At 48.1% G+C, this 24,834-nt stretch overlaps 1 protein-coding gene across 6 annotated transcripts in view; it reads right to left on the minus strand.

Moving 5' to 3' along the window:
• Positions 1 to 124: 124 nt before the first annotated feature.
• The window catches only part of LOC110503811 (stAR-related lipid transfer protein 13), a 114,867-nt gene continuing 90,157 nt past the window's right edge, over positions 125 to 24,834 (minus strand). For 5 of the 6 annotated variants that reach the window (XM_036961219.1, XM_036961218.1, XM_036961221.1 and 2 more), the window contains 12 exons: positions 19,146 to 19,217; positions 14,512 to 14,593; positions 10,291 to 10,354; positions 8,004 to 9,400; positions 7,518 to 7,688; positions 7,233 to 7,392; positions 6,281 to 6,479; positions 5,607 to 5,820; positions 3,840 to 3,954; positions 3,081 to 3,577; positions 2,741 to 2,917; positions 125 to 2,617 (listed from right to left, as the gene is read on the minus strand). In XM_036961219.1, coding sequence (XP_036817114.1) covers positions 2,500 to 2,617; positions 2,741 to 2,917; positions 3,081 to 3,577; positions 3,840 to 3,954; positions 5,607 to 5,820; positions 6,281 to 6,479; positions 7,233 to 7,392; positions 7,518 to 7,688; positions 8,004 to 9,400; positions 10,291 to 10,354; positions 14,512 to 14,593; positions 19,146 to 19,217 — 3,266 coding nt within the window. In that variant the 3' untranslated portion in view covers positions 125 to 2,499. Of the gene's footprint in view, positions 2,618 to 2,740; positions 2,918 to 3,080; positions 3,578 to 3,839; positions 3,955 to 5,606; positions 5,821 to 6,280; positions 6,480 to 7,232; positions 7,393 to 7,517; positions 7,689 to 8,003; positions 9,401 to 10,290; positions 10,355 to 14,511; positions 14,594 to 15,439; positions 16,348 to 19,145; positions 19,218 to 24,834 lie in introns of those variants that run through there. The other variant, XM_036961223.1, reaches the window with a different exon arrangement.

The following is a 24,834-nucleotide window of genomic DNA, read 5'->3' on the forward strand; positions in this document are numbered from 1 at the left end:
TGCCACCCTCAAAAAAACTCTTGGTGCTATTCAAAGGAAATATTTCAAGTTCGGTATCACTCTATTCTTTTCCTGATTCCATTCCACGTATCATGACACAAGGCAAGACCCAGATGCAGACACAGGAGGCAGACGGTCGGAGTCTAACAACGTTTAATAATCCAAAGTGGTAGGCAAGAGAATGGTCAGGCAGGAGGGTACAAAGTCCAGAAACAGGCAAGGGTCAAAACCGGGAGAACTAGAAAAAGGAGAATAGCAAAAAGCAGGAGAACGGGAAAAACGCTGATTGACTTGGAAACATACAAGACGAACTGGCACGGAGACACAGGAACACAGGGGAAAATAAGCGACACCTGGAGGGGGTGGAGACAATCACAGGGACAGGTGAAACAGATCAGGGCGTGACACTGCTATGTGTTCCCACACCTCCCCTGGTCATTGTGTTCTTGACAGAAATAAGGACTCTAGTCCAATTCTGTCCTGTATGTGTAGCACGTGACTCTGGACACCAACCCACTGCCTAGCCTGCTGCTATTAGGAGACCAGTGTTATAACTATTCTATGGCTAATATAGCTCTAACTTGCCCTTGTCTAACTAAGAGTGTATGGGAGTTTATGGGAAATTTAGCCAGGACACCAGGGTTAACTCTTACGATAAGTGCCATGGATCTTTAGTGACCACAGAGAGTCAGAGCACCTGTTTAACGTCCCATCCAAAAGACAGCACCCTACACAGGGCAATGTTCCCAATCACATTGCCTGGCCCCGCAACACAACTTCCAGCAGCATCTGGTCTCCCATCCATGGACCGACCAGGATCAACCCTGCTTAGCTTCAGAGTGAAGCCAGCACTGGGATGCAGGGTGGTATAGAGTAAAGGCATATAATGCCTCCCGAATGGCACCCTATTCCCTATATAGTACACAGCTTTAAACCAGGGCTTTGGTCAAAAGTAGTGCACTATGTAGGGAATAGGGTGCCATTTGGGACGTGAAGTAGAGAACACACCACGTGAGGTGAGGTGTTGACTAGCGGAACATACAACATACAAATAAACAAACTGCAAATGGAGTGAAGAGAGAGCGACTTTCAATTAAGTTTCTATTCTAATCCATTCTAATTGCATTTGTCTGTGTAAAAATAGGCAATATAAACATTTTATGTTTTTTTTACATTGTTTAATTGAATTTTTTTGTCTCTGGAACTAAACTGAAGCTCAGTCCAGCCAGCTCTCAACAGCAGGTCTGGAGATCAAACCTGAGTCACATGGGCTCCATCCCAAATGGCACCCTATTCCCTATACAGAGCACTACGTTTGACCAGAGCCCCATGGAGGTTCTGGTAAAAAGTGGTGCAATATATAGGAAACAGGGTGCCATTTAGGACGCAGACATGTTTTCAACCTTAAACAATAAGGTCATATAGAATAACATTACACCCATTCAGAAACACACATCACTGTTGAAGCCCAGTAAAACCAGTTTACAGATTAGTACCAAATGAATTATAATAACTATGACACAATGCAGGTTTAGCATTAAGCCTTTCAATTATACAGTATATACAGCTAGTATACTTGTATGTATGTTTTCACACACACATATATATATATACAGACACATGCGTGCACATACAGCATATCTAACATAAAGCATGACATTTTACATTAATAAAATAATATACAGCTTTCCAGAAGCTTTAAAGAGCTTAAATGTCCTAGACATAACTCTAATACTGAATACTAATGGACATTGGATGGATCATTCTGTTCCCCTTTCGGTCATAATAATACAAATAATAATAATAATAATAATAATACATGTCATAATAACATCATAATAACGTCTTAATAACATCCAGCACCTAAGGAGCTCATGTTGTGTCATTGTGTAGACAGTCCAGAAAGCTCCATACTCTCTTTAGTCCCTGTGTTCTGGCATCACATTTCAAGACAGACCAACATGAACGTTGGCTGCACACACCTGCCGGGGGTCGACAAACGCTGACGATTCAACATGTAGAATCGTCGGGAAATAAATAGAAAATGATGATCGATGTTCGGTGGTCAGAGGCGAAAGGGCGGCCATCCGCTGGTTTAGTGCTTCAGCTTTGCCTATTGGCTTCAGGACTCTATGAATATATACTCCGCCTCTCAGTCCTCCTCTAGCACCTACTGGAGCTCCAGACATCATTCGGCCTAGTGTAACAGACATCACTGTGCTTCCTCGGTATAGCTTCTCACTCACATATCCTTACTGGTCCTTGATCTTGCATCCTCTGTCTAGCAAACACAGGTGACTAGCATCTTGAGCATCATCACGTCTTAGCCAACTACGCTACTGAAAAGTTAGCAGTTCGATAGTGATGATGGAGACATTTCAGGCTGGGGAGTGAGGTTACAAATCCAACTCGGTTACACTAGCTCTAGGCCAGACCAGGTTGGGTCTAGTTCCCTCCAGGTATGTGTGGGTCTAGCTCTATGGATGGAAGACTCTAGTGTCAGATCTTGGTCTCTGGCCCCTCTGTGCTGATTGGTTGGAAGGAGTTGCGAATGCGAGCTGCTTCAGCAGCACAGAGGTGACCAAAGGCCTTGTTGTACCACTCTGGACTCCGCCCTCTGGAACAACAACAACAACATGGTCAGGTTCTAACACAACAACAACACAGTCAGATTCACACACATGGAAATGAACTTACTATTTATACAGTATATGCTAAGGTATGTTATGTGTGGACTCACTTGAAGTCCACCCTGCAGATGTGAGTGAGTCTGGACTTCCCAGAGCCGCAGGGTTCTAGAAGGTAGTTAGACTCTAGAACCACGGCCCTCACCCCACCGACCCGGGGACAGTCCTCATGTTCTACAGACACACACACCAATGCACACGTCCCCTTGGGAAGGTCAGTCCTCCATGACCTACAGAGAGACAGAGAAAGACAGACAAAGTCAGCTTCATTCAGCACAGTTAGAACCGACAGGGCTTTAGGTTGATGTGAGCTCTACAGGAACAACAAACTGAGTTGAATTGAAATGTAAATGTCAAAATTCTAAGTACAAACACCCAGACACACACACTCACCGTAGGACCAGGAAGTCTCTGCTGGGGTGTGGTGGCATGCGGTTGAGGACATAGTGGAACACCTCAGCGTGTCTGTCCAGAGTCTCAGCTACCTTCCACTGCAGCAGGTCCACGTCCCACAGGTGGCGCTCTCGCAGCACGCGGTTCAACACCACCGAGGGAGGGGCCTCCACCTCTACCGCCACACGCCACCGCCGCAAAGAGTTCCCATCACCAACCTTCTTACAGTAGAGCTCAGTGTTGTCTGAGCTGGTGCAGGACACCCAGCCCTTAGCCTTCTCTCTGGCCTCCTTCAGGAGCTCCTGCAGCCTGCTCTCTACGTAGCTCTGGTAGAGGTTCTGCGGTCTGGTCTCTGAGTGTGTCTGGCAGGGTCTGGCCTCTGTCTGGTAGGACGCATCGTCCTCCTCCTGCTGTCTACAGAGCTCCTCTAAGGTGGGAGCGTGAAGGTCCGCCTCCGCGTACGAGTTCCTGGACTGAGTCACCATCTCGTGAGGAATCTGATTGGTCGGAGAAGAAAGATCCATCAGAGATCAGGTCGCTATGGGTAAAAGCGTCTTCTAAATGACAAAACATGTTTTTAAATGGTTCGATAACAAATAAAAGGCTGAAGGTATAATGCTTTATATCTTACCTGTCAGCAGGCATGAGCCTTTATAATGTTTTATAATGAGGCTTATAACATTTTATGACATCCACTGTATCTAAGGCATCTTAGTAACATTGTTGATTATTAATGAAGTATTCTATTCAGGTCTAAACCTCAAACAGTCGGTTGCACTCTATGATCATGTGGGCGAGTCCCTGCGTCGCGGAAAGGTTCTCATTCAGGTCCTTCTGGTCGGGCCGGCCTGTCGTGTACTTCCTCTGCATGGCCCTGAGGATCATGGGTAACAGTTATTAACACAGCAAAGGATCATGGGTAATGAGACAATTATGAACACAGCAGCAAGAGTCAATCAGCCGAGGTGCTCAATGAACACATTTACCTCCTCCCTCACTCCCACTGAATACAGCTAGTTAACCTCCCACCCAGCCCACTAGATAAACAGAGTCCCCCATGCAGCCGAGACACCCACTAACCATTTCTCTCCTGTCCTCCCTCCTTCACTGCCTTTCTAACCCTCTCTCTCCTAACCCTCTCTGTCTCTCCTAACCCTCTTGCTCATGTCCTCCCTCCCTCCTTGCCTTCCTAACCCTCTCTCTCTTCTAACCCGCTCTCTCCTATCCTCCTTCCTTCACTGCCTTCCTAACCCTCTCTCCCTCCTCTCCCTGCCATCCTCTCCCTCTCTCCCTCCTCTCCCTGCCTTCCTCTCCCTCTCTCCCTCATCTCCCTGCCATCATCTCCCTCTCTCCCTCCTCTCCCTGCCATCCTCTCCCTCTCTCCCTCCTCTCCCTGCCATCCTCTCTCTCTCTCCCTCCTCTCCCTGTCTTCCTAACCCTCTCTCCCTCCTCTCCATGCCATCCTCTCCCTGCCATCCTCTCCCTCTCTCCCTGCCATCCTCTCCCTCTCTCCCTCCTCTCCCTGCCATCCTCTCCCTCTCTCCCTCCTCTCCCCCTCTCCCTCCTCTCCATGCCATCCTCTCCCTCTCTCCCTCCTCTCCCTCCTCTCCCTGCCATCCTCTCCCTCTCTCCATCCTCTCCCTGCCACCCTCTCCCTCTCTCATCCTCTCCCTCTCTCCCTTCTCTCCCTGCCATCCTCTCCCTCTCTCCCTCCTCTCCCTGCCATCCTCTCCCTCTCTCTCTCCTCTCCCTCCTCTCCCTGCCATCCTCTCCCTCTCTCCCTCCTCTCCCTGCCATCCGCTCACTCTCTCCCTCCTCTCCCTGCCATCCTCTCCCTCTCTCCATCCTCTCTCTCCTCTCCCTCCTCTCCCTGCCATCCTCTCCCTCTCTCCATCCTCTCTCTCCTCTCCCTCCTCTCCCTGCCATCCTCTCCCTCTCTCCATCCTCTCTCTCCTCTCCCTCCTCTCCCTGCCATCCTCTCCCTCTCTCCACCCTCTCTCTCCTCTCCCTCCTCTCCCTTCTCTCCCTGCCATCCTCTCCCTCTCTCCATCCTCTCTCTCCTCTCCCTCCTCTCTGTCATCTCAACATCTCTCTCTGCATGCTGCCCCTTTGATCCTGTAATCCTTAAAGAATCACTTCCACCAGTTAGTTAAATGAGAGGTTTCTGTTTGTACACAGCGTGATGTCATAAAACACAGTGTTTTAAAGAGTACCCTGGAGCTCCAGAACCTTCTTAATAAAAACCGCCCAGAACCAGATAGCCAGTCTACTGTAGCTGAACCCCTGATGCCCAAACCAGACTCCCACCTAGTTAACATCAGTCTTAACAGAGACCTAATTAGGAGGACATCATCACTGGGGAGTCTAATAGGAGGGCATACTGTATATAGGAAATACTAGACCAAGTGGGATGTAGTTATATTAGTGCATTATAGACACTGCTGAAGTAACAGTCCAGGGATCCTCATTTGGTTCTACTTTAGAGCTGATCAGGTGATGTACCTGTGTGTTTGTGGTGTAGTGTACCTGGGTGAGAGGTTGTCCTTCTTCAGGATGTTGAGGTGGAACAGGGACGGGGCCAAACACACAGCGATGTTCATGGGAGTCATCTGGTTCTCCTCCACAGAGGAAGTGACGTCAGACAGGAAGCAGAGCAACATCTGAAGCACCTCCCTGTTCTCGTCTGACATCAGCATGATGGCCGCCTGCACAGCCTGCAACCGCTGGTCCTTAGGAACATCTGGAGGGAGGAGAGGGAGGAAGGGTTGAACTATTCTACCATGGGCAATGGAGAGAGACATTAGTATGATCTGTCTGTCTGTCTGTCTGTCTGTCTGTCTGTCTGTTTACCTATTCTTGTGGGTACTGGAAATCCCCGCAACCAAAATTTGACCAACTGGGGACATTGTGTTGGTCCCCACAAGGTGAAATGCTGTTTCTAGGGGGTTTAGGGTTAAGGTTAGAATTAGTATTTGAATTATGTTAGGAGTTGAGTTAGGAGCTAGGGTTAGGGTTAGATTTTTGGGTTAAGGATAGGGTTAGGGGAAGGGGAAGAGTACGGGTTAGGGTTAGGTTTAGGGAAAATTTGATTTTGAATGGGACTGAATTGTGTGTCTCAAAAACGTTAGCTGTACAAGACTGAGTTTGTGTGTGCATGTGTGTTAGCATGTGTGTATGTGCCTGTGTGTATCAGTCCTTACACTGGTAGATGTGTAGGAAGGTCTCTCCCAGCTTGCTGGTCAGTAGAGGTTCAGGCAGGTCTCTGAAGAACTGTTTAACCATGTCTGCTACGTCGTACGCTGACTGGTCCTCGTAGCTGACATCATCCGGAGACGACTCATTCATCTGCCTCAGCGCCTGGATACGAGACTTCACACCAGACTTACGGAACAGACCCACCTACAGACGGAGTAGAGTAGAACGTTCAGACAGACAGACAGACCTGGTCTAGACACTGACAAACTGACCGGTTCTACAGAGAGAGAGACTGACAGTCTGCTGTAACAGTTTAACAGAGAGATACTGACAGTCTGCTATAGAACAGTTTAACAGAGAGAGACTGACAGTCTGCTAGAGAACAGTTTAACAGAGAGAGACTGACAGTCTGCTAGAGAACAGTTTAACAGAGAGAGACTGACAGTCTGCTGTAACAGTTTAACAGAGAGAGACTGACAGTCTGCTATAGAACAGTTTAACAGAGAGAGACTGACAGTCTGCTAGAGAACAGTTTAACAGAGAGAGACTGCCAGTCTGCTAGAGAACAGTTTAACAGAGAGAGACTGACAGTCTGCTGTAACAGTTTAACAGAGAGAGACTGACAGTCTGCTATAGAACAGTTTAACAGAGAGAGACGGACAGTCTGCTATAGAACAGTATAACAGAGAGAGACTGACAGTCTGCTATAGAACAGTTTAACAGAGAGAGACTAACAGTCTGCTATAGAACAGTTTAACAGAGAGAGACTAACAGTCTGCTATAGAACAGTTTAGCAGAGAGAGACTGACAGTCTGCTATAGAACAGTTTAACAGAGAGAGACTAACAGTCTGCTATAGAAAAGTATAACAGAGAGAGACTAACAGTCTGCTATAGAACAGTTTAACAGAGAGAGACTGACAGTCTACTGTTACACAGTTTAACAGAGAGAGACTGACCTGGTCTAGACACTGGCTCCTGAGGTATCGAAGGGCCTGCTGCAGGCTGAGGGGGAGGGGCTGACCAGAGCGCTGGACGTGAACAATCAGAGGAACACCAAAGACGTTCTTGTCCTTGTAGTCTGGAACCTTCATCCTCTTCATGAACTTTGGAACTGACCTGACAGAGAGACAACACAGGGTGAGTCCCATGTCTACTCACACACACAGGAATAGGGTGCAGCCTTGACAAGCTTAGGTTGATTGATTTGTTGTTTGATTGATTGATTGATTGATAGTGCACACCAGGTCCATCCGTGTTTGTTGGACATGGAGTATTTCTCCATGATGGCAGTGAGGCGGAGGAGAGAGAACTTCTGCAGCAGGCTGAGCTGGCCTGCTGATTGGTTGGTGATCTGGAGCGAGGCCACTGAGTGGCTGAGCCGGTTGGACATCTGGAAGCTGGGCCATCGCAGACTAATGCCAGAGAGAGAGAGAAGGAGGACAACAGTTAATATACGTTCCAAATGGCATCCCTATTCCCTATATAGCACACTACTTTTGATCATATCCCTAAAGGGAAAGTATGCAGGGAAAAGGTGCACAATCTTGGGAATAGAGAGCCATTTGGGATGCAACCTTTGACAATGATGTCAAGACTTCACCTCTAAAAGACAGACGTTTTGAGTAAGTGTTTAGCACTATCAGTATGGAAATAAGGACAGGATAATGACTTCTACAAGGAACTAAACACTGAGATGTTAATAACCATTTGAGGACTATGATTCTTACCGGTTGGGTCTGGTTAGCGATGCTCCCACTCCTGAGTCCCTCCTCTCTCTGTGTCCTGTACAGTGAGTCTCAATGAGGGACACACGGTCTCTGTCCCTGTCACTGGCTGTGCTCTGTCCCTCCAGAACAGACGTTCCCTCAAAGTCCAGCGTGATCTGGCTGGAAGACTGCATACCTGCAGGCTGGGTCCCCTGTATGTCCAGGCCTGCAGAGGGCAGCATTTTCTTGGACCAGCGGTCCACTATCTGCTGCAGGCCGTTGACGTGCTGCAAGATGTCATCCAGGTGGGGGAACAGGTCTTCCTTCTCCAGGTCCAGCAGGTCTCCAGTAGAGGCATAGAGGTGAGACCCAGGGACGTTGTCGTACACACTCATCCTACTGCCCCGTGGGCAGAACTGGGTGGCCGGGCGGGGGTGGAACTCCCTGGGGTTAGAGTTAGGTCGGGGGTTGGGGTTGGACTGGGGCTCCAGGGGATTGAGGCTGCCGCTGTGCCAGGGGACGGAGGCCCCCAGGGTGGGGGAGAGGCTCTCTATGGACAGGGCCTTGGGAAAGGTGCCAGGCTTGTGGTCTTTGGGTATGTGGACCACCAGGTCCTCGTAGGAGCGGAACTCGTTATGCCGGTTGTGTTCGGCCACGCCACTGATCCGCTGCAGGCTGGAGAACACGGCCAAGTCCTCCAGATACATGCCACTGCGCTTGGCGTCAGACCGGTCCGTCCGCTGGGAGTGGGGCTTCCTCTCCTTCAGACTGGGGGAGGAGACGGTGCTGCCGCTGGAGTGGCTGCCCTCGCTACTGGAGGGGCACTGGGGGGTTAGCCCTAGGATTGGTCCCCCAGTGGGTTCCTCCGCCCTCGACCCGTCCCCATTGGTGATCTCCACACAGCGCATCGTCTTCAGGGCCTGCGGCTCCATCTGCAGTACCGGAGCGCTGATAACCAGCATCTTGCTCCTCCCCCTATCCAACGTGCCTCGGGAACGTAGCGTCTCCATGTGGCGCAGGAAGTCCTTGGCTCGGGTCCGTCCGTCGCGGTTGTTTTTGGTGGGCAACGAGCCGTAATAGGGGAGGTGCTTAGGGAGGTGTGGCAGGGTAAGGGAGTTGGAGTCAGGTTCAGGCATGGCTGCAGAGTCAGAGTAGTTCCGGTTAGAGCAGTCTGAGTCCTCTGTGCTCACAGCCTGGTGGCCACTCCCCCCGCTGCTCTCACTGTGGAGAGATGAGACCTCTGGTTCGCTGAGGTCAGTTAGAACACTCTCGCTACTGGTAGTGTTCCGCAGGCCCCGGCCCTCCCCCTCCCTGGGACTCCGCCCCTCCCCCTTTAGTCTGGACCAGCGGCGGCTCGTCCACTCAAACGTCCATCTGTCACTGATGGCAAGCAGGTCCTCCTCATCAGAGTCTTCACTCTGAATACACAGGAAGACAACACAAAATCAATTATCAACACATGATCACCTAGTCAGGTAGAAATCTAAACCAGTTAACAGTTACATAAACACACTCATCCGAGTCGTCACTGTGGACACACAGGAAGAGAGAAGACACATAGCACTGCCAGTACACTGTTATCAACACATGGTGACAAGACACAATCCGAATGATTGGTTGTAGTTATAAGCTGATGGGTAAGCTAGATATTATGAGATCTGTGAGGGAGTAGCATCACAGCCTGTCTGTATCTCTATCTGTTCCAGGAAGGAGAGACAAATGTCATCTGTGTTTTCCTGACAGTTAACAGCGGAGCCAGAGGATGTGTCTGTTCAGTTATAATCACATTACAGTTCTATACATCGATCACATAATCATGATGATATAACCTCCTAATCTGGTTTTTCCAGCCATAAATAAACCAATCTGAAATGTCCTGAAGCCTAGAGGGACTTCCCTCCACACTGAAGGAAGTTGAAACAACAGAGGTGATGGTTGCGTCCCAAATGGCACCCTATTCCTTATAGTAAACTACATGTGACCAGGGCTAATAGGGCTCTGGTTAAAAGTAGTGCACACTTTAGGGAATACGACAATGGACACATCTCACATATCACAGGATCTGGGTTAGAGGGATGGAAGGAAAGAGGGATGGAAGGATAGAGGGGTAAGTGGAGGAGGAGTTTTCTGTTGTTACAGGACTACGACTTGGCCGATGTCCTCAGTAATTATTACCATAATACCTTAGACAGGTATACATAATAGCCTGCATTGACTAAAGCTGTTATACAATATCACTGTGCAACTGAACAGGATCATAACGGTCATCATATAGAATAATATTATAATAATTAAAACCTCTGCTTACCTTTTTCTTAGGAAGGTTGACATCGAGTTTCATAGAGGCACACTTGTTCAAGGTGTTGAGTCGTCTGGAAGAGAAACAAGCCAGATGGATGTAAACAATAACAATCTCAGAGATCATCCTTCTCTCCGAGAGAAGTCACCAGGAATAGACACAGTCAGTTGTTCAGTCCAGGAGTTAAATGACTGTGGGTCTGACAACTACCCAGCCAGGGCAGCACAAACCTAATCATGCCTGCTAACTGTGGCTAATAACTTAATGTTAATGGACAGATGCTCTCTGGCCTCTCTCGCTCTATCTCCCTGCCAGTCCGTCTGCTTCTGGCTTCTCTCTCCCTGACAGGGACCTAATTGGTGAAGACTGCTGAGGCGCTGTGGTTCACAGAGATTATCCATCAGCAGCTAATGGACTAGTCTCTGCTGCTTCTCCAGCTACACACAGACTTCATGTCCCTGCTCCTTCTTAGTCACTCTCTCCTTCTTTCCAGTAGGATTTTAAAAACCCACAGAAAACTAAGTCCCTGTTGGTATTTTCTGGGCTAACCAGCTCTAACCAGCTCCATAACTGTTTGAGTTGGTTTCTATTAAATCCCACCCACAAGTTTCTAGAGTAACAATGGGAATTTACAATATACCCTACAAACAGTAAAACTGCCTGGGAGGCTGTGACTATGTACCAAATGGTACCCTATCCCCTATATTGTGCACTACGGTCAAAGGTATTGCACAATATAGGGAATAGGGTGCCATTTGGGATGCAGTCTGAGAGTAGGGGCTTGTGGGACAACTAGCCTGGCGGAGAGTAGGGGCCTGTGGGACAGCTAGCCTGGCAGAGAGTAGGGGCCTGTGGGACAAATAGCCTGGCAGAGAGTAGGAGAGTAGGGGCCTGTGGGACAGCTAGCCTGGCAGAGAGTAGGGGCCTGTGGGACAGCTAGCCTGGCAGAGAGTAGGGGCCTGTGGGACAAATAGCCTGGCAGAGAGTAGGAGAGTAGGGGCCTGTGGGACAGCTAGCCTGGCAGAGAGTAGGGGCCTGTGGGACAAATAGCCTGGCAGAGAGTAGGAGAGTAGAGGCCTGTGGGACAGCTAGCCTGGCAGAGAGTAGGGGCCTGTGGGACAGCTAGCCTGGCAGAGAGTAGGGGCCTGTGGGACAGCTAGCCTGGCAGAGAGTAGGGGCCTGTGGGACAGCTAGCCTGGCAGAGAGTAGGGGCCTGTGGGACAGCTAGCCTGGCAGAGAGTAGGGGCCTGTGGGACAAATAGCCTGGCAGAGAGTAGGAGAGTAGAGGCCTGTGGGACAGCTAGCCTGGCAGAGAGTAGGGGCCTGTGGGACAGCTAGCCTGGCAGAGAGTAGGGGCCTGTGGGACAGCTAGCCTGGCAGAGAGTAGGGGCCTGTGGGACAGCTAGCCTGGCAGAGAGTAGGGGCCTGTGGGACAGCTAGCCTGGCAGAGAGTAGGGGCCTGTGGGACAGCTAGCCTGGCAGAGAGTAGGGGCCTGTGGGACAGTTAGCCTGGCAGAGAGTAGGAGAGTAGGCCCCATGGTCAGTGTGGAGGGAGGAAGTGTTCCTCTCAGCCCCATGGTCAGTGTGGAGGGAGGAAGTGTTCCTCTCAGCCCCATGGTCAGTGTGGAGGGAGGAAGTGTTCCTCTCAGCCCCATGGTCAGTGTGGAGGGAGGAAGTGTTCCTCTCAGCCCCATGGTCAGTGTGGAGGGAGGAAGTGTTCCTCTCAGCCCCATGGTCAGTGTGGAGGGAGGAAGTGTTCCTCTCAGCCCCAATGGTCAGTGTGGAGGGAGGAAGTGTTCCTCTCAGCCCCATGGCCAGTGTGGAGGGAGAAAGTGTTCCTCTCAGCCCCATGGTCAGTGTGGAGGGAGGAAGTGTTCCTCTCAGCCCCATGGTCAGTGTGGAGGGAGGAAGTGTTCCTCTCAGCCCCATGGTCAGTGTGGAGGGAGGAAGTGTTCATCTCAGCCCCATGGTCAGTGTGGAGGGAGGAAGTGTTGCTCTCAGCCCCATGGCCAGTGTGGAGGGAGAAAGTGTTCCTCTCAGCCCCATGGCCAGTGTGGAGGGAGGAAGTGTTCCTCTCAGCCCCATGGCCAGTGTGGAGGGAGGAAGTGTTCCTCTCAGCCCCATCAGTGTGGAGGGAGGAAGTGTCAGAGCTGAGAAGTCAAGGATGGTGTAGGGGGGTGGCACTCACAGGGAAACAGAGTCACAGGGAGGTGGGAGCTGGGAGGCATTGTCTGCAGGGCTAGTTTGGACCCCTTGAGTTTTTCCCCAAAAAAATTATGATACAGCCTTATGGATTAAGTTGTTTTATTCCTCATCAATCTACAGACAATACCCTGTAATGACAAAACAAAAACAGGTCTTTAGAAATTGTTGCAAATTTATAATAAAAAACAAACTGAAATATCACATTTACATAAGTATTCAGACCCTTTCCTCAGTACTTTGTTGAAGCACCTTTGGCAGTGATTACAGCCTTGAGTCTTCTTGGGTGTGACGTTACAAGCTTGGCACACCTGTATTTGGGGAGTTTCTCCCATTCTTCTCTGCAGATCCTCTCAAACTCTGTCGGATTGGATGGGGAGCATCGCTGCACAGCTATTTTCAGGTCTCTCCAGAGAAATTAGATCGGGTTCAAGTCCGAGCTCTGGCTGGGCCACTCAAGGACATTCAAAGACTAGTCCCGAAGCCACTCCTGCGTTGTCTTGGCTGTGTGCCTCGGGTCATTGTCCTTTTGGAAGGGAACCTTCGCCCCAGTCTGAGGTCCTGAGCGCTCTGGAGCAGGTTTTCATCAAGGATCTCTCTGTACTTTGCTCCGTTCATCTTTCCCTTGATCCTGACTAGTCTCCCAGTCCCTGCCGCTGAAAAAATGCTGCCACCACCATGCTTCACTGTAGGGATGGTGCCAAGTTTCCTCCAGACATGACACTTGGCATTCAGGCCAAAGAGTTCAATCTTGGTTTCATCAGACCAGAGAATCTTGTTTCTCATGGCCTGAATCCTTTAGGTCCCTTTTGGAAAACTCCAAGTGGGCTGTCATGTGCCTTTTACTGAGGAGTGGCTTCCGTCTGGCCACTCTACCATAAAGGCCTGACTGGTGGAGTGCTGCCGAGATGGTTGTCCTTCTGGAAGGTTTTCCTATCTCCTCAGAGGGAATCTGGAGCTCTGTCAGAGTGGGCACCTCCCTAACTAAGGCCCTTCTCGCCTGATTGCTCAGTTTGGAGGGGCGGAAAGCTCTAGGAAGATTCTTGGTTGTTCCAAACTTCTTCCATTTAAGAATGATGGAGGCCACTGTGTTGGGTACCTTCAATGCTGCATAATTTTTTGGGTACCCTTCCCCAGATCTGTGCCTCGACACAATCCTGTCTCGGAGCTCTACAAAAAATTCCTTCGATCTCATGGCTTGGTTTTTACTCTGACTGTCAACTGTTGGACCTTATATAGACAGACTGGTGTGTGCCTTTCCAAATAATATCTAATTAATTAAATGAACCACATGTGGACTCCAGTCAAGTTGTAGAAACATCTCAAAGATGATTAGTGGAAACAGGATGCACCTGAGCTCAATTTCGAGTCTCATAGCAAAGGGTCTGAATACATACAGTATGTAAATAAGGTATTTCGTTTTTTTGTTTGTAATACATTTTCAAATAATTCTGAACCTGTTTTCGCTTTGTCATTATGGGGTATTGTGTGTAGATTGATGAGGAAAACAATATATTCAATTCATTTTAGAATAAGACTAACGGAACAAAATGTGGAAAAATTCAAAGGGTCTGAATAGTTTCCGAATGCACTGTATGTGTTTTTGGTTGTTTTGTCAATTAGAGATTGCCCATTTCAAGTTTATCTTTCCATAAAAGAAAAAGTGATTTCACAATATTTTAGTTAGCTGGTTAACACATTGATCTTACTTTGCAGTACACTCCTCTGGTCTGCTCGGTTTGATAATCTATTATGCTGTTGTTTTCTTATGGTGGCTGTGTAACGTTAGTGTGAGGTTTCTGTGACGTCTGTCTAGTGAAGGACTGCTAGATGCGTGAGTTGCTTGTTGCTCACAGTGATTATCACTCTGTCGGTTTAAGCGGTGTAGATCCATTTCACTTCCCTGAGGCTCAAACACTCAGCTCTCTCTGGTGTTACCTTACTGACTGGCATACAAACTCACACAGTCAACGTCAACTAAATGTATGGAAGCAGTATGGAAAATCCAACCAGGTTTTATCCACTCACCTGCACAGAGGTTCCACCAGGTCGTTGTCCAGAAAGTCATGGTCTTTCTTCACAGGAGAGATGTCGATGGGGAACTGAGAGTCTGAGGAGGAGGAAACAGATTAACAGATTAAATACTGCTATTAGATTAAAGATACCACTTTAAATTGTTCAGTCCATTTCTCCTCTCAGTAGTTATTTAGCTCCTTAATAGGGCAGCAGGCTGGACACGTGGCAGATCACAAGCAGCTTCACTTTTTAACTCAGGAAGTTAAACGGAACAGCTATGGGAAGGAAAGCACATTGTTTCCAGAGACCTATCCATGAGAGAGAGAGAGAGAGAGAGAGAGAGAGAGAGAGAGAGAGAGAGAGAGAGAGAGAGAGAGAGAGAGAGAGAGAGAGAGAGAGAGAGAGAGAGAGAGAGAGAGAGAGAGAGAGAGAGAGAGAGAGAGAGAGAGAGAGAGAGAGAGAGAGAGAGAGAGAGAGAGAGAGAGAGAGAGAGAGAGAGAGAGAGAGAGAGAGAGAGAGAGAGAGATGGTAATGAAGAGAGACAGGGCTTGCCCAAATAACGGCGCTGAGACGTTGAGCAGTAGCATTAGCAGCAGCAGCATTACGTCTGTCTCTGGGTATTGGCCTCCTGCTATGTAACACACCATCTGCGTCCCAATTGGCACCTTATTGCCTACATAGTGCACTACTTTTGACCAGAGCCCATAGTCCACTATGTAGGGAATAGGGTGCCATTTGGGACGCATCAACAGATTCACTTAAGAACCTCAATATTACATCCTACTGCATTCATGTGGTTTCATTAACTGTTTTATGAAAAGCAACGCAGCATGGTCTGTCACATAAGGAGAAACACAGATATCAGAATACACTCAGACAGATCTGGGTCAGGGGAACCGCAGCCGTCAGCAATTGTGAAATGGTTTAAAAATGTACTTACTTTATACTCAATCTTCAAGTCCACTCATCAGTGTCTGCCTCAATACAACAGCTTCACATTAATTGGGCTCCTGAGTGGCGCAGCGGTCTAAGGCACTGCATCTCAGTGCTAGAGTCGTCACTACAGACACCCTGGTTCAAATCCAGGCTGTATCACAACTGGCTGTGATTGGGAGTCCCATAGGGTGGCACACACTTGGCCCAATGTCATCCAGATTTGGCCGGTGTAGGCCATAAGATACACATAAAAAAGACATTGTTTCCTTTACTGAGCAGGCTGTATGGAGCTGAATACAGGGGGACATAATGTGGAGAGATTGTAGCTGCGGCTTTCCATACACACTGATACAATCGCACATGCAGCCACACGTACGCACATACAAACACACTCAGTGTGTCTCCTTTACAACAGGCTACAATCCCTGTCACTAAGAGATTCATGACACCCTCTCACTTCAAAAGACCTGGAGCACCGAGGGTGCTGGGAAGAAGAAGGGAGGTGGGGAGCAGGGGTGAGGAGGAAGGGAGGAGGGGAACAGGGGTGGGTAGTAGGGGTGAGGAGAGCTGGCTGCTTCTAAACCATGATGATAAAACTTTTTCCCATGACCTCTTTGTTTTAGTGTGCTGGACATGTTTGGGTAGTAACTCTAGGAACTATCCAGACCAAAGCCCAACTGAGTCTTTCTCTTTCTCTCTTTCAGCAGTCCCCCCTGTCGCTCTGTCACTTTTCTCTCTCCTCCCTCCCTGAGTGAGTTAAAAGAAGCTGTAGACCTGAGACTCCTGAGGACAGCTGTGCAAATGAAACTGCCAGAGGAAAGGACATGAGAGGAGAGGACATGAGAGGAGAAGACATGAGAGGAGGGAAGAGGACATGAGAGGAGGAGAGGACATGAGAGGACAGGTGAGGACATAAGAGGAGAGAAGAGGATAGGACATGAGAGGAGAGGACATAAGAGGAGAGGAGAAGACATGAGAGGAGAGGAGAGGACATGAGAGGACAGGAGAGGACCTGAGATGATAGGACATGAGAGGAGGGGAGAGGAGAAGACATGAGAAGAGAGGACATAATAGGAGAGGACATGAGAGGAGAGGACAGGACATGAGAAGAGAGGACATAAGAGGAAAGGAGAGGACATGAGAGGAGAGGACATAAGAGGAGAGGAGAAGACATGAGAGGAGAGGAGAGGACATTATAGGAGAGGACATGAGGAGAGGACATGAGAGGAGAGGATAGGACATGAGAAGAGAGGACATAAGAGGAGAGAACATGAGAGGAGAGGACATAAGAGGAGAGGACATGAGACAAGAGGACATAAGAGGAGAGGAGAGGACATGAGAAGAGAGGAGAGGACATGAGAGGAGAGGACATGATAGGAGAGCACATGAGAGGAGAGGACATGAGAGGAGAGGAGAGGACATGAGAGGAGAGGACATGTTAGGAGAGGACATGAGAGGAGAGGAGAGGACATGAGAGGAGAGGACATAAGAGGAGAGGAGGAACATAAGAGGAGAAGACATAAGAGGAGAGGAGAGGAGAGGAGAGGCCATGATTGGGGAGGAGAGGACATAATAGAAGAGGAGAGGACATGAGAGGAGAGGACATGATTGGAGAGGAGAGGACATAATAGAAGAGGAGAAGACGAGAGGAGAGGAGAGGACATGCTTGGAGAGGACATAAGAGGAGAGGAGAGGACATGAGAGGAGGGACATAAGAGGAGAGGACATAAGAGGAGAGGAGAGGACATGAGAGGATGGACATAAGAGGAGAGGACATAAGAGGAGAGGAGAGGACATGAGAGGATGGACATAAGAGGAGAGGACATAAGAGGAGAGGAGAGGACATGAGAGGAGAGGAGAAGACATGAGAGGAGAGGAGAGGACATGATTGGAGAGGACATAAGAGGAGAGGAGAGGACATGAGAGGAGGGACATAAGAGGAGAGGAGAGGACATAATAGAAGAGGAGAGGACATGAGAGGAGGGACATAAGAGGAGAGGACATAAGAGGAGAGGAGAGGACATAATAGAAGAGGAGAGGACATGAGAGGAGAGGACATAACAGGAGAGGACATAAGAGGAGAGGAGAGGACATGAGAGGAGGGACATAAGAGGAGAGGACATAAGAGGAGAGGAGAGGACATGAGAGGAGAGGAGGAGACATGAGAGGAGAGGAGAGGAGAGGACATGATTGGAGAGGACATAAGAGGAGAGGAGAGGACATGAGAGGAGGGACATAAGAGGAGAGGACATAAGAGGAGAGGACATAAGAGGAGAGGAGAGGACATGAGAGGAAGGTCATAAGAGGAGAGGACATAGGAGGAGAGGACATAACAGGAGAGGAGAGGACATGAGAGGAGGGACATAAGAGGAGAGGACATAAGGGGAGAGGAGAGGACATGAGAGGAGAGGAGAAGACATGAGAGGAGAGGAGAGGACATGCTTGGAGAGGACATAAGAGGAGAGGAGAGGACAGGAGAGGAGGGACATAAGAGGAGAGGAGAGGAGATGATTGGAGAGGAGAGGACATAATAGAAGAGGAGAGGACATGAGAGGAGGGACATAAGAGGAGAGGACATTAGAGGAGAGGAGAGGACATGAATGGAGAGGAGAGGACACAAGAGGAGAGGACATAAGAGGAGAGGAGAGGACATGAGAGGACGGACATAAGAGGAAAGGACATAAGAGGAGAGGAGAGGACATGAGAGGAGAGGAGAAGACATGAGAGGAGAGGACATAATTGGAGAGGACATGAGAAGAGAGGAGAGGACATGATTGGAGAGGACATAAGAGGAGAGGAGAAGACATGAGAGGAGAGGACATGAGAGCGTAGGAGAGGAATGGAAAGGACACGACATGGGACAGGGTTGGGTTGGGTGGGGCTGGGCAGTGTAAGATGAAGCCAGACTGTGCCAGATGATTCACTCCTCATATTCAAACTAATTTCTGACAGGTGTATGAAGTCGAGCATACAGCCATGCACCTCCATAGACAAAAATTGGCAATAGAATGGCCTTATTGAAGAGCTCAGTGAAGTTCAACGTGGCACCGTCATAGGATGCATCCTTTCCAACAAGTCAGTTTGTCAGATTTCTGCCCTGCTAGAACTGCCCCAGTCAACTGTAAGTGCTGTTATTGTGATGTGGAAATGTATTGGTGCAACAACGGCTCAGCCACGAAGTGGTAGGACACACAAGCTTACAGAACGGGACCACCGAGTGCTGAAGCGTGTAGTGTGTTAGAATCATCTGTCCTCGGTTCCATAACTCACTATCAAGTTCCAAAATGCCTCTGGAAGCAACGTCAGCATAATAACCCGAATGTTCCAACTGTAAATAGTTCCATCTGTAAAGTTTGGTGGAGGAATAATGGCCTGGAGCTGTTTTTAATGGTTCGGGCACAGCCCCTTAGTTCCAGTGAAGGGAAATCTTAATGCTACAGTATACAATGAAATTCTAGACAAAGCTAAAATCAACAGTAGCTCATTTCACAATGGATGTTATGTTTCAAAATAAAACTACCGTTTGTTTTATAGTTGGTCTGTTATGACTTTATTGTGTGTGTGTGTGTGTGTGTGTGTGTGTGTGTGTGTGTGTGTGTGTGTGTGTGTGTGTGTGTGTGTGTGTGTGTGTGTGTGTGTGTGTGTGTGTGTGTGTGCACATGCCAGCGTTGCATTGTTCTGGTGTATTATTGGGTGATTGAGTTTATTACCTTCAAAGAGCTGAGCATATTGGGGGAATCCTGCCGCTCGTAGCCAATCACACGCCTCCTTCGCCTCGAGTTCTGAAACAGAACAAGAAAACATTTCTTGTCATTCAGACTAACAACAATAAACATTATGTCCAACACGGAGTGGTGGGTAGGGGGTATTCACTGTTTCACTGAACAATTGAACTTTTGTGTTTTATCAATTATGGGAAGAAAATCCATCCATTTGTCCAAATGTTTTTTGTCAACAACAACAAAAATACAGCCTGTCAAATGCCTTTATGACGACTATAAGCAACCAGCAGCACTCACCATGGAAGGCTGTTCTCTTGGAAGAACAAAAAACAGAAACATAGTTGAGATTGAAACCATAAAGCTGTTAGATAGTGTGTAAGCTAAATATTTCACGGTACTGAATGTAACAATACAAGTTGAACTTGAACTAAGGTGATAGATAGTTGGTCCCTCAGGTAGACCGACAACAAAACCTTGTGACTATCTGAGGTCTGGTCTCTAAGCTTCTAACTCTTCCAGCTTGGATTTGAGCTCTATAACCTGACCACAAAGCTCTGGGAGGGGTGAAAGAAGTCAGGATGCACTGTTGGACAGCAGAGGCATCAGCACAGGAAGACATGGGATATGTTTTTCTAGAACTGCACCTTTAAACGTCATATCTATCATTTTTATTGTCTCAACACCCCATTTTTGTTGTGTGTATTTTTTATCTGAGTTTTACAAAAGATTAGACTTCTCAAACAGAAGAAATCTACAAATCCTGCTAAATATAGATATCATAGCAAAGCAAGGCCAGCAGATCAAACTGTCCTGGACTGACAGTCTTATGTTCACTAGATACACTATACAAAAGTATGTGGACACCCCTTCAAATTAGTAGGTTCGGCTTTTTCAGCCACACCCGTTGATGACAGGTATATAAAATGGAGCACACAGCCATGCAATCTCCATAAAAGATTACCTTACTGAAGAGCTCAGTGACTTTCCATCTGGCACCGTCATAGGATGCTTCCTTTCCAACAAGTCAGTTCGTCAGATTTCTGCCCTACTAGAGCTGTCCCAGTCAACTGTAAGTGCTGTTATTGTGAAGTCGAAATGTATTGGAGCAACAACGGCTCAGCCAAAAAGTGGTAGGCCACACAAGCTCACAACCGGACCGCCGAGTTCTGAAGCGCGTAGCGTGTAAAAATCATCTGTCCTCAGTTTCAACTGCCTCTGGTAGCAACATCAGCACAAGACCTGTTCATTGGGAGCTTCATGAAATGGGTTTCCATGGCCGAGCAGCTGCATACAAGCCTAAGAACACCATAAGCAATGCCAAGTGTTGGCTGGAGTGGTGTAAAACCCACCACTATTGGACTCTGGACCAGTGGAAAGGCGTTCTCTGGAGTGATGAATCACGCTTCACCATCTGGCAGTCCGACGGACTAATCTGGGTTTGGTGTATGCCAGGAGAACGGTTGGTGCAGGAGGAATAACTTGACTGGCCTGCACAGACTCCATCAAACATGTTTGGAATTAATTGGAACCCCGGCTGCGAGCCAGGCCTAATCGCCCAACATCAGTGCCCAACCTCACTTATGCACTAATGTGGCTGAATTGGAAGAAAGTCCCCGCAACAATGTTCCAACATCTAGTGGAAAGCCTTCCCAAAAGAGTGGAGGCTGTTATAGCAGCAAAGGGGGGAGCAAATCCATATTAATGCATATGATTTTGGAATGAGATGTTCAACGAGCAGTTGTCCACATACCTTTGGTCATGTGGTGTATATGGTGGTCAGCACAATAATCAAAGGGACTGGGGCTGCAACACAACCTGAATTTAAGTGTCCAGGCAGCCTCCTGACAGAGCAGCTGTCCTGTCCTAACCCTAACCCTGTCCCCTACAGGTGACCCCAAGCAGTGACCCCTGTGGTGGGATCATGACCTGACCATGCTGACACCTGAGGGGTGACATCCCCTCTCTGGTTCCGAGCTCCTGACCCACATGTAAGGAAGCAGACAGACCTCTCTCGTCTAACTAACAGAACAGACCCCTCTCCCTCCTCTCTCACTCTCTCCTCTCTCACTCTCACTTACTCCTGTCACTTCTCTCTCAGTCTCACTCCTCTATCACTCCTCAACTTACACAATATAAACTTTCCCTTTATTTTCCATGTACTATGAACAAAAATATTCTCAACTACCCGAGCCTGGCACTACAGACATAGACAGTCCAGATTGTATATGGAAGTCTGTTATAGAACCTGTGCTCCTGTTCCAATATGATCCCAACTCCACAGTGAAGCTGCTACAATAGTCTTGTGCAGTGAAGCAGTCTACTCCAGGTACGTTGGTGTGTAGACTGACTAGATCACAGCTAGTGTTATTAATATCATTGTAGATCAACACAATGGGAACATCCCTCAGCCCATATCCATCGACAGTCACCTCAACAATATGTCTGGTGTAGATAAAGAGGACAGAGGACCACTCCACTCCAAACAGGTATCACAGCATGTTTTTGTTTTTTTTACCCTTATTTTACCAGGTAAGTTGACTGAGTACATGTTCTCATTTACAACAACAACCTGGGGAATAGTTACAGGGGAGAGGAGGGGATAAATCAGCCAATTGTAAACTGGGGATGATTAGGTGGCCATGATGGAACAGTATGAAGACCAGATTGAGAATTTAGCCAGGACATCAGGGTTAACTCTTACGATAAGTGCCATGGGATCTTTAGTGACCACAGAGAGTCAGGGCACCTGTTTAACGTCCCATCCAAAAGACAGAACCCTACACAGGGCAATGTCCCCAATCACTGCCATGGGGTGTTGGGATATTTAAATGTTTTTAGACCAGAGGAAAAGGTGCCTCCTACTGGCCCTCCAACACCACTTCCAGCAGCATCTGCTCTCCCATCCAGGGACTGACCAGGACCAACCCTGCTTAGCATCAGAAGCAAGCCAGCAGTGGGATGCAGGGTGGTATGTCTGTTCTGGGTCTCCATACAGAACTGTCTGTGACAGAGATAACCTTCCACTGAAACTTAATCTGTCCTGTCTGTACCACACCTTTCTCCAACCCCCGCTCTGTGGCTATACTATAACCCACTCCTCTCTCAAACACAGAGACCATTTTCTTTGTGACTCACCTGTGTTGTGACTAACCTGTTTTGTGACTAACCTGTGTTATTACAGCGCTGTGTCTACATGTCAATGACTAGTGACTTTGGTCCACAGACCGACAGGTCAGACCACCAACTGAATAAATATTAACAGTTCCCAGAGGGAGAGTGTGTGTACCAAATGTCACCCTATTCCCTACCATCCTGCAATCTAAGCTTGATGCCCTCAATCTCACACAAATTATCAATGAACCTACCAGGTACCACCCCAAAGCCGTAAACACGGGCACCCTCATAGATATCATCCTAACCAACTTGCCCTCTGCTGTTTTCAACCAAGATCTCAGCGATCACTGCCTCATTGCCTACATCCGTAATGGGTCAGCGGTCAAACGACCTCCACTCATCACTGTCAAAAGCTCCCTAAAACACTTCAACGAACAGGCCTTTCTAATGGACCAGGCCCAGGTATCCTGAAAGGATATTGACCTCATCCTGTTAGTAGAGGAGGCCTGGTTATTATTTTTTTAAACGCCTTAAATAAGCATGCCCCATTCAAGAAATTTAGAACCAGGAGCAGATATAGCCCTTGGTTCTCTCCAGACCTGACTGCCCTTAACCAACACAAAAACAGCCTATGGCGTTCTGCATTAGCATTGAACAGCCCCCGTGATATGCAACTTTTCTGGGAAGTTAGAAACCAATATACACAGGCAGTTATAATAGCCAAGGCTAGCTTTTTCAAGCAGAAATCTGCTTCCTGCAACACAAACTCAAAAACGTTCTGGGACACTGTAAAGTCCATGGAGAATAAGAACACCTCCTTCCAGCTGCCCACTGCACTGAGGATAGGAAACTCTGTCACCACCGATAAATCAACTATAATTGAGAATTTCAATAAGCATTTTTCTACAGCTGGCCATGCTTTCCACCTGGCTACCCCTACCCCGGTCAACAGCACTGTACACAGCACAGCAACTCGCCCAAGCCTTCCCCATTTCTCCTTCTCCCAAATCCAGTCAGCTGATGTTCTGAAAGAGCTGCAAAACCTGGACCCCTAGAAATCAGCCAGGCTAGACAATCTGGACCCTTTCTTTCAAAAATTATCTGCCGAAATTGTTGCCACCCCTATTAATAGCCTGTTCAACCTCTCTTTCGTGTCGTCTGAGATTCCCAAAAATTGGAAAGCAGCTGTGGTCATCCCCCTCTTCAAAGGGGGGGACACTCTTGACCCAAAATGCTACAGACCTATATCTATCCTACCCTGCCTTTCTAAGGTCTTTGAAAGCCAAGTCAACAAACAGATTACCAACCATTTCGAATCCCACCGCACCTTCTCCGCTATGCAATCTGGTTTCAGAGCTGGTCATGGGTGCACCTCAGCCACGCTCAAGGTCCTAAACGATATCTTAACCGCCATCGATAAGAGACAATACTGTGCAGCCGTATTCATCGACCTGGACAAGGCTTTCGACTCTGTCAATCACCACATCTTCATCGGCAGACTTGATAGCCTTGGTTTCTTAAATGATTGCCTCGCCTGGTTCACCAACTACTTCTCTGATAGAGTTCAGTGTGTCAAATCGGAGGGCCTGTTGTCTGGGCCTCTGGCAGTCTCTATGGGGGTGCCACAGGGTTCAATTCTTGGGCCAACTCTCTTCTCTGTATACATCAATGATGTCGCTCTTGCTGCTTGTGTGTCTCTGATCCACCTCTACACAGACGACACCATTCTGTATACTTCTGGCCCTTCTTTGGACACTGTGTTATTAACAACCCTCCAGGCGAGCTTCAATGCCATTATAACTCTCCTTCCGTGGCCTCCAACTGCTCTTAAATACAAGAAAAACGAAATGCATGCTCTTCAACCGATCCTTCACTCATGCTGCCAAACATACCCTCGTAAAACTGACCATCCTACCGATCCTCGACTTCGGCGATGTCATTTACAAAATAGCCTCCAATACCCTACTCAATAAATTGGATGCAGTCTATCACATAGCCATCCGTTTTGTCACCAAAGCCCCATATACTACCTACCACTGCGACCTGTACGCTCTCGTTGGCTGGCCCTCGCTTCATACTTGTCGCCAAACCCACTGGCTCCAGGTCATCTACAAGACCCTGGTAGGTAAAGTTCCCCCTTATCTCAGCTCGCTGGTCACCATAGCAGCACCCACCTGTAGCACGCGCTCCAGCAGGTATATCTCTCTGGTCACCCCCAAAACCAATTCTTCCTTTGGCCGCCTCTCCGTCCAGTTCTCTGCTGCCAATGACTGGAACGAACTACAAAAATCTCTGAAACTGGAAACACTTATCTCCCTCACTAGCTTTAAGCACCAGCTGTCAGAGCAGCTCACAGATTACTGCACCTGTACATAGCCCATCTATAGTTTAGTCCAAACAACTACCTCTTTCCCTACCCTATTTATTTTATTTTATTTATTTATTTATTTTGCTCCTTTGCACCCCATTATTTATATTTCTACTTTGCACATTCCTCCACTGCAAATCTACCATTCCAGTGTTTTACTTGCTATATTGTATTTACTTTGCCACCATGGCCTTT

The sequence above is a fragment of the Oncorhynchus mykiss genome, chromosome 24 (genome assembly GCF_013265735.2).
Source record: "Oncorhynchus mykiss isolate Arlee chromosome 24, USDA_OmykA_1.1, whole genome shotgun sequence".
Classification (NCBI taxonomy): domain Eukaryota; kingdom Metazoa; phylum Chordata; class Actinopteri; order Salmoniformes; family Salmonidae; genus Oncorhynchus; species Oncorhynchus mykiss.